General features: G+C 44.5%; 1 protein-coding gene across 2 annotated transcripts in view; it reads left to right on the top strand.

Annotated features, from left to right (window-relative positions):
- The first annotated feature begins 271 nt into the window (after positions 1 to 271).
- SLC24A3 (solute carrier family 24 member 3) overlaps positions 272 to 10,016 on the top strand; it is an 83,629-nt gene continuing 73,884 nt past the window's right edge. The window contains exon 1 of one of the 2 annotated variants that reach the window (XM_052701361.1): positions 272 to 414. In XM_052701361.1, coding sequence (XP_052557321.1) covers positions 378 to 414 — 37 coding nt within the window. In that variant the 5' untranslated portion in view covers positions 272 to 377. The remainder of the gene's footprint in view (positions 415 to 10,016) is intronic. The other variant, XM_052701370.1, reaches the window with a different exon arrangement.

Below are 10,016 nucleotides of genomic sequence, written 5' to 3'. Positions count from 1 at the left end.
AGTATAAAAGTGTTTGGAAAGGTATTAAAACCTTGGGTCTTAGAATTTGAATTTCATTTTTGGCTCGCTGAAAGCTGTCTTTTGGCTTTTAATTGAAGTACAATTTTGGGAATCAGCAGCAACCTGGAGTGTTCTGAAGCTGAGCAGGAATGCACAACCTGCTCCTGGTGAAGATACTCTCCCTGGAAGCTGACTTGCTTAAACTGTAGTGGAAATGCAAAGTCACAGACAGGTGATAGGGCACCTGGTGGGAAGGCAGGACCAACCCATGTAAGCACAGGTGTATGCAATGCACCTGAGTGACCAGAAGGGCTGGAGCTGGGATCCACCCCTGCTCAGACCTCATTTAAGGGTTGGCAGTGGGGGGTGAGGGTGGTATGCTGGAGTTCCTTGTGTATGTGAGGCCTTCCCAAGGTAAGCAGGTTCTTATCTTTATTTCTGTGGCTGTTGCATTTGAGCAAGTCCCTGTTTGCTGCAGCGTGGGACTTTGCTATTCTGCTGTCACTGCTGTGCTTTCCGTCATTTAGGGGCTGCTGCAGCCCAGCAGAAGGGTTGGCTGGGCACTTGTGAGTTCCTAAAGTTGGTGATGAGTTTTGCTCTATCACAATTTCGGATAGAAATGCTGTACTTCCGACATCAGCTGCAGCTAACAACTTTGGAGAAGCATTAAATCCTGAAGCAATTAAATGTATCAGCAGAGCAGGATTTTTTATTTTGTGAGATACTTTGCCAGCTGTTGTTTATGGGGAAAAAAATCCAAATCCTTTTTATGAAAACTGCTTTTAGTTTTCTTTTTTTTTTGTTTGTTTCTTTGGTGCTGGTTTATACATTATGCATTAGCACTGGCAGGCAAAATATTTACCAGCAGCATGGGGAGCTGGAACACCTCCTCTGCTCTGGGTTGAAAAAGGCCACTAAGCTGTCTAAGCCCAATCCATCCCCACCATGTCCTCAGTACTGTGTCCCCATGGCTCTGGGACCCCTCCAGGGATGGTGACCCCACCATTCTCTGGGCAGCTGTGCCACTGCCTCACTGCTCTTTCAGAGGGTAAATTTTCCCCAGTATCTAACCCAAGGAGACCAAAAGCACTGTCCTTTCCTTGGGTGGCAGGAATGATATCAGTTCTGTAATCCCTCTGCTTCCAAAGGAGCTACTTGTATGGAGCCCAGGAAAGGAATTGAGATGTTGAACTCTCTGTGATTGCACTGAGTATGTTTAGAAGAAACAGGACAAGTGAGTTCATTTAGACTTGCTGTATGAATTTTCTGGGATTGCCTTTGTAATACTCTGGGATGGAGGTGGCTCTTTGTGCCATTCCCTTTTTGCTTGCAGTGAAAGAATTTTGCTGAGAGCTTGTGGTAAAGCAGCATGTCATTGTTTTGCAGAAGAAATAATGGTACTATAAAAGGGGGCCTTAGACTTGGAGAAGTGAATTATATTGCTTATCAATTGCAAAAAAAAAAAAAAAAAAAAAAAAAAAAAGCTATGGAATGATAATTTATGAGGATTTTCATTCCTGGCCCTATGAATGTCATTTTAAAAAGCACTGGATGTTCTGCCACAGATTTCAGAGGAGGTAATGTTTCACCTGAAGCATCCAGTTGTTTGCAAAGTTCAGTATTGGGAAGATGCTCAAAGAGAGGACCCAATACAGGAATTCATCTTCCTTGTTAGGGATGAGTGTACAGCCTGACCTAGGAGGCTCTCCTTGTGTTGAAAGGTGCTTGCATGTTGCCTGGAGCTGATAAGGGAAATGTCACAGAGAAGATCACCAAACTCCATTTACTGCTGAAATTGAGCAGAATGAATTCAGAGTCAGTTGCAAGAGTAGGCAGCTGGGCTCGGAGAAGGACTTCCCTCTTACCTTGTGCTCCAGAGGCTGCATTCTTTCATCACAGAATAAAGCTTGCAAAGTTTTATTGTTTAAAAGAGCAGCAGTATTTCTCTATAGATGCCTAGGGGAAAAAATAGAACATAGAACAACAGAACTGAACCTCAGGACTTGGCTGAAAATTACAGCATTAATTGAAATGAAATAGAACTACCACCAAGCAAACCAAGATATGATACCTGGGAGCGGCATTTCTGCTTGATGGGTATTAAATTGATAAGCTGAAAACTTTCTTAAACGGAATTGCTGCGGAAATAGCACATACACCTCTGATCCCTGGAAGTGCAGCAGGAGGGAGCTCTGAACATAAATAAGGATCCCAAGAGCGCTCGTGGCAAAGATGGAGACTTCTGCAGTTGTTGTGGCGCTGCTGCTCCACTCCCAGGAAAGCACAGGTGTATTGCAGGGCCAGTGGGTGTGCTGGCAGGAGGACATGGGATGGATGGGGTGCTGGCAAAGAGGGGACAGTGTGGAAATGTGCACCTGCCTTGCTGCACATGGTGTTTTCCAAGGTTGGTGTGCATAGGTGAGCTGCTCCCTGGGAGTGTTGCTGTTCTGTTTGGTGGTTCCACTGCATCTCTATGCAGTTCCCGTGAGGTGGCTGATTTGGATCTGATTGTGGGCTTTTTTGTGTCCCATTCCCACACTGAATGATAGAGTAGAGGCAGAGCTGCAGTTGGCCTGGAAGCAGTGGAGCAGAAGACAGGGAAGAAACTGAAAGAAGCAGGGGAGTTGGAGCTTGATGATCCTTGAGAGCCCTTCCAACCCAAGCCATTCTATGAAATCAAAAACACCTCTGGCATTTTTCCCAAGTGGAAAATACAGGGTTTTTTGTCTTTTTTCTTGGAGAAAGACTGAAAGGAGTCATGTCTGATGAGGCAGGAAATGTGCAGCTAAAAGCTGCAAGCCCACAGCTCAGAAGTTTTCGTGACTGTGCCTCCAGAAGGACCAGCATCGTGTCCTGAAATAGTGATGTTTTGGTAGTGTTTGGGGGTAACTAAGATGGGAAGTGTAGAAGTGTTAAAATGACAAATGCCAGAAAAGAGAATCCGTGCTAAGTTCAAAAACACGGCCTCCTCATTTAATTTGAATGAACGCTCCCATTGTAATTTGGTTTTGTTGCATTGTGCTATAGGCTCTCTGGCAAGGATTTTGTGCGAGATGAGAAAACAGCAGTCCATTTAGTGAGATGGTTCCCTCGGGCCTTTTTGAGACTATTCTCTTGGTGCTGCTGATGTATATGTGATGCATTCTTCCAAGTTCCAGTCTGGGATCCTTGGCCTCATAGTGGAAGCTGTTGCTGTTGCTTTTACATATGGATAGCAAACCCAAACAGAATCATTTCACATCTCTGAGCACACAAAATCGCTTATAGGCCTTATGTAAGGATGTGTCATACGTGCCCTGGAAGCAGAAGATGATTAAGAATCTCTTTAATAGGAGGGAATTTCTCAATTTCTTTGAGGGAAATGACACTGCGAAGACATTCTCTTTGCTTGGGTTTTCAATTAATCAGAGTTTAATTTGCGACGTTCCTTTTGGTTCATAAGCTGGGCAGGAGGGAAACGAGGTGGAGAAGCATCAGGAAATTCAGCTTTACCCGTCACCAACAAAAAAATCTTGCTGCTGCTGTTACTCTTTAGCCAGAGTGGCTAAAGGGATGGAGAGGGAAAGGAGGTTGTTAAAGCTGGTAAGTTTGTTCTTATTTGCTTTCAGGTCTGGGTAACACCTTCAAGGTCTTTTCTACTACTCAGGCACCCACATGTCCTTGGAGCAATCCTCTCCCAGTTCTACCCAGTGTGGGCAATGGGAACAGCATGCAGCAGGCAGTGCTGGGCTCTGGGGCTGAGAGCCACTGGGCATATGGCAAGGGAAGGAGCGGTTCCCATGGCAACCTTTCAGCAGGATGACATCACCAGCACTATCACATTTAAGCTTTTCAAGGCTTTTTGGATTTCGGGGATTACATAACTTCAGAGAGGTTAGGCTGGGGCTCAGATCTAATCAGTATTCAAGGTCTTAGTTGAATTAAATTACACCAAAAAAAAGAGGATGTGAGGAAGGAGCAGGGATGCTGGTGGGAGTCGAAGCAGGGGGAGCATGATTGATTGGGAAAAGGGGCTGGCCAAGTCTTGTGCTATCCCTGGGCTCTCGAGGATTGCTTTTGGAGGTCCTTCTGGGGTCAGAGAGCATAATGAGATGTCCCTAGCCCCAGCTGAAAACAAGTTCAGACTGCAGTGTAGATATGCAGTGAATCCTGCTTGAGTGTCCCCTCAGTCCATCCTGCTGCCTCTGGGTGCTCTGATCAGCTCCTTACGCTGCTTTGGGTTGAAGTATTTGGGCAGAGAAAAATTTCAATAAGAAAAATGAACAAGAAGTTTGATGTAGTTCCTTTGCCTGCAACCAGCATGTCCCTAAAACAGGTACCCAGATGGTTAGTGCCCAGACCTGTCCCTCACCAGTTTTTCTTCTGCTGTTCCTACAGGGCTGACTCTGATTTTCCCCTTTATTGTGTTGGGGCAGAGAGGAGCATTCGGGATTTCCCAGGCGTCAGATCACCCCTAAATCCACTTTACAAGTCAGTTGACTGAAGGGTACAATTTTACAAGGTGTTAGCAGCAAAACAAGCGTTTCTCATCTTGTTTAGAATTATTAGATCAGATGATCTTAATGGTCTTTTTCAAACTGGATAATTTTATTCTTCTTCCCTCATCTATTCTTCTGACTGAACAAAGTAAAGAGTCTCCTGAAAACATGCATGTTTCAGTTCCATAGCTGGAGTGAGGTCTGACTGACAGAGACTTCCTGTGGTTGCCTTGCTGGTGTGTGCAATGCTCTGGGGAGCACATTCTCATCCTTGTGTCTGAGTGAGGGCCTGGCTTCAGAGAATGCTTGAACAGTTCAGATTCTAACAGGACTTCAGCTGTTTCCAAGGCTGGTGATGCGATGGAGTGCTGTTGAGTGAGAATGTAATGTGTTTGCTTGCTTGCTTTTCAGCCCTTGTTAATTATCTGAATATTCGAGGAACCTTTCTGCTGTGGTAGTCACACTAGGAAAAGAAGCTGTTCATCCTTGCCTTTTCCTTCTGTTCAAGACAAAGTGGCTTCCAGAGCGTGCATTTACCTGCATGTTCCAGGAGCAATGTGCTCCTGCTTCCGAACCCCATTCTCTGTTACCTGCTTGATAACTGCTTGTTCACCCAAACTGTGTGTGGTATGAGTAGTCGCACAGCTCACCTCTTTTCATGGTCTTTGCCAGTACTGGTGTGGGTTTGCTAAAGCAAGACCTTAAACTTGAACATTCAAATGCCGGAGAAGCATGAGAAGTTAGCAGGCAAATTTTGAAATGCATGAGGAGCTTGTTTGGCTTGGTGTGGTGTGGCTCTTGGTGCCCAAGGCAGAGAAGTCTTTGGTGCCAAAGCACCAAACCTTGTGATTTTCATCTTTTTTCACCAATCCTGCTAAGCTGTGAGCAGTCAGAACTTCCAGATCCTTGGCTCCACAACGAAAAAGGAGATTTATTTTTCATGTCCTTGCCAAGCAGTAAGAGCTTGGCCAGGTCTGTGACAGTGGTGGGTTTACTGTTCTCACATGTGATTGGGGTGGGCAGCACGATGGAATCCATCCTCCCTTTGGGGTAAGGATTCTTGTCCTGCCCACATTCCTTCTCTTTGCAGGCTTTCCTCTCTGTCCTCACCTCCCTGTGAATCCCTCCATCCTCACGCTGGCTGAGAGAGCGCAGTAGAACTAATGAAGAACTCAGTTCATCTTGTTCTGTAATTTCCAAATTGGATGACAGCTGGCTGCTGAGCTATGTTGTTTTTTTTTTCTTTTTGCTAGAAGCAACAGGAATAATCTTCATCTTGTTTCTAACTTTCTGTAACGCTTCTTGTGCTTTGCCAAATAATTTTCCATTTGTATGTACCTAAAGAAAAATGCTTGTTTGGTTTTCTGTGTTAAATGCACTCGTTAATTTTTCTGGGACTTTCAAAGCTGGAAATGTCTTGCAAAAGCTTTTGAAATAGCACAGTAATGCCTAGCAAGGAGATAAACCCTATGGATAATGCAGAGAAGGTTTTTGTTCTTAAATATGGTATAAGTACTCTGAACTTGGGGTTCATATCCAGTACTCTTGGTGTTAATGATTTACAATACTAAATGGCAAGGTGGTAGTAGATCTAAAATGAGTGACTTATCTTGAAATCTGAGTGGAGGTGCAGCATGGAAATGAGAGGAAAAACTGAAATCCAGTGTAAACCAGTATGCCAAAACCTCTGCAATTGCTGGAGGGTTTTCTTGGAGAGCAATGGACGGACCTCACTGGGGTGGCTGTGTGGTTCTCGAGTTATGCTGGAAAGAGGCATTGGGAGCATTCTGCTCACTGATGCTTTCTCTTCATGCTACAGCTGCACAGAAAGCATTCACAGCCTCTAGCAACAGGAGCATGTAGCACATGTTAGTCTTCCTGGCAGTCTGTGGATCTGTGGTGAGCTCGTACGTCTGTAATTACACAGGATGGTGAAGATTGGAGAAGACCACTAAGACCATCTAATCCAGCTATCAACCCCTCACCACCATGTCCACTGATAGTATTTCTCAGTGCCAGATACACAACAGCATACCCAGAGATGGGGAATGAGCCAGTTGTGTATTTCCTGGCAGTGCCCTCTGACAAGTATGCCTATAATGAAGCTTGCTTTCTAACTTCACTCTTCTCCTTGTTTTCAGTGGGAAGTACTTGCTAAAATCCCCAATGTCTCAGCAGCTATACAGCATACATGCGAGTCTCTTAATAGCAATGCAGCACCATGACCTTAAGGAGCTGCTTGCTTAGTTGCTGAGGAGGATGTTAAATATCTCTGTGACGTAGCTTCTCCCTTCTTCATTCATCAGCTCTTCTGACTTTCCTGTGCCGTGTGTCCCAGACACTGGAACTAAACAACACATGTTTTGTATGGTTGGAAAATGAGTGCAACAGGGAAGACATGGTACTTAGTGCATCCTCATCTGTGTAAATCAGAGGTAGCTTGGCAGGAACGGGCCTGGGTGTTTGTTTCTCCCATTGGCATCCCCTTGTGTGCCACGTCCTCTCCCTGACCTGTGATGAATGGACTTACAGCACGTGCTGAAAGGCTCTGTGCCTTCTTTCACCCTTCTGCTCCTTTGTGGCATGGAGGTACATGCTCAGTGGGCACGGTGGTGATGGGTCAGTGGTTGGACTTGGTGATCTTAGTGTTCTTTCCAACTTTAATGATTCTACAATTCTATACATCAGGATGCTAATGGCACTGTAGCCTTCTGAGAGCCTCTTCTTTGCAGCTCATTTCCAAGAGCCAAATGAACCCTGAATGGTTGGAGTTGCTCACTGCTGGCAGTGAATCTTTTTGGAGTTTTTCTCTGCCTGATATTTGCCTGGATTTTGTCAGTTTTATCTAACACTAGCTTTTGCCAGAGATATTTTCAGTGAGTGAGTTGTCTGCCTGTCTTGTGTTAAATACTATTCTCTTGCAAAAGTGGAAGCAAAGCATTCTAGAAAAAGACAAAGAAACCTGCCTTTAGCATCTCACAAAATACGTGGGAAAAGATTTTCTTTGTTTTTTTAAACAGTTTTGTAAAATATTTAACAGTCTAAGGAGCAATGAAAGATGAACTTACATGCATGTGTTCTGCTTCTGGAGTAGATTTTAGTGTTAACTTCTCAAGGATGTGACATTGAGCAGCTTGATTTAAAGACCATCGTTACTGAAATGATTGGGGTGATAAGCACACAAGCATTTGTCCTTTGTCAGGATGGAACAAGGGCAGTGTCACAGCTCTGTGGGGTTTGTGGAGTGTTACCTGGGGGAAGGTGGCTTTTAAGCTTTCTTTTAAGCGAAGCACATTTATTTGTGTGCATAAAAAGACATTTCATCTGGAAGGAGGGTGTTGTGCCTGGAATGATTAATGAAGCAGATGGCATTTTACTGCCTATGGAGAATTAATCTCCTAATCAGTTTGTCTTTTACCTGTGATCCCTTGTGTCCTCTTGGGAGCGATGCTTCTCTCAAGCCGCCCTGAATTCAAGTAGATTTGTGTTACCAGAACTCAAATCTTCAATCTAGTTCACTTTCAGCTTTTCATCTGATACTCTGTTTCCTTCATACGTTCTATCTGTTTGTTTCCTGACATCAGCAACAGTTTTTCACTCCTGACAGGGACATAAGAAGGAGTAACTTGGAAAGAGCCAGATGTATTTTATGATGGCCTGAACATCATCAACAATACTGCCTGGCCCCTGGTGATTTCACTAATCTTATGATTTTACTAGTGATCTGGCAGAGAGAGCACAGCTTGACTTTGAGATGTGGGCTGAGCAAATTGGATAGGCCAAGGAAATTAATGCCCAGTTCCCAGTGTAGGCTTTTAGGGTCATCTCCACGTCACCAGGCTTTGGGTAGGGCTGGAATGGTCATCTTCATGCTTTCCTTAGTAGCTTCTCTACATGAAGGCAGAAGGCACACAGCAGGAAGCTGTCAAACACAGGGGAAGACTGGGTGTTCTTAAAGCCTGCTTTGCTCTTCCTTAAGAAGATGATCATCTACTTGAGATGATATTCAGAGCACAGCTTCTGCAAGAAGGAATGTGAGATCTTGTGCTGCATCACATGAAGCATTTCCAGCAGAGATCAGAAGGTCTGTGTGCTCCAGCCCACAGCTCTAGTGAGACCTCATTTACACCATGTGAAATGGTGTCATCACACTGTCAGTAATTCAAACAGGAATGGATCAATAGGAAAACACTGGGATTATGGGGGGAACTGGGAAGCTTCAAACCAAGAAAATAGCACCTTGTTTTTGTTCAGTTCAACCTAGAGAGCCAAGAAGTGCTGTTTTTAAATTGCAGGGATAAGTGCTAAACTCCTGGATGTGGTTGGTACAAGAACTAGTGGGCCTAAGTTGGCTGTGAATAAATGCAGACTGGTAGATGAGCAGCGTTCTGAAAGAGCATCCCAGAAAGTGTTGTGGGTTAGGGTTAGGTTTTAAGACCAAGTTTTAAGAAGGAGTACGATCAATTTCTGAAGAGGCTGAAAAAATAGCATTTCTGGGATATCGGAGGATTGGCTTAGAAGACCAATGAGGTCCCAGCTCAGCTCTGGTGCTGCACAGGAGGCTCTACAGATAAGATGATCTCAGTGACTACGTGAGTTTTCTTTTTCAGGGGTTTTCTGTCTGAACTGTGTGACGTTCCTGCAGTAGAAAACAAAAGAGCTGGGGTCTTAGTATTTGGATGGGGATTGCATTTCCTGTCTACACACTTCAAGACAGCAAAGATGTACTCAGCTCAGTGACCCCCATCACTGTGTGGATTGATTGCTTTGTATGCTGCTTGTGTTTAATCTTAAAGAAAAAACCATCCTTTTTGCATGCAGTTCAGGGTCCACTGTGTTCACCCTTGTGTTGAGTAACAGCTTGCAAATCATTATCTGATTGGCACCTGGCCATTAAACTCCCAGTGACCTGCTAGCTGGTGCTGCTATGCACCATGTTCTCCTCATACATCTCCGTGGAGTGTGCTGCATTGTTTTCAGAATAAATATGAGGGTAAACAACAGAAACTGAAAATAACCACAGAGGATGGAAGTGAAGCATGTAACTGGTGCTGGAAATGCAGTCTTTGCTCTAGCTGCTCAGTCTAGGAAGGGCTGCGTGTATTCGAGTAGTGCCAGAATGAAACATGCTTGACCTTTGCCATTTCTTAACGCTGGTTTAAAAGGCAAAATACATCTGGTTTAGGTTAGTACCCCACAGAGAGAGTTCTGCAGCTGAGCATCATGGGCTGTAAAACCACAGGTCTCCTTGCAGTCTTCTATAGGAGTGTCCTTGTGTCTTTTGAACTCAAATGTCTGCCTCTTCCTACAGGGTTAAGGCATGAACCAGAGCAACGGAGTTTACTGGGAACTCTGTGCCGTGTTCCTAGTTAGCATAGTTAGCAGATACGTGAATTTTTGCAGTGGGCTGCACAATTTATTTTACTGAAAACTTAATTTACCTGCTACCCCAGCTCCAGGATAACCAATGGCTCTTTGCAGGTGCACCAAGGTTGTGGTGTTTATAAGGCTCTGACAGGACCCGTCTTCAGTGAATTA

This window comes from Tympanuchus pallidicinctus, unplaced genomic scaffold (genome assembly GCF_026119805.1).
Source record: "Tympanuchus pallidicinctus isolate F22 unplaced genomic scaffold, pur_lepc_1.0 scaffold1, whole genome shotgun sequence".
NCBI lineage: Eukaryota > Metazoa > Chordata > Aves > Galliformes > Phasianidae > Tympanuchus > Tympanuchus pallidicinctus.
This window is presented reverse-complemented; position numbering and strand designations above follow the sequence as displayed.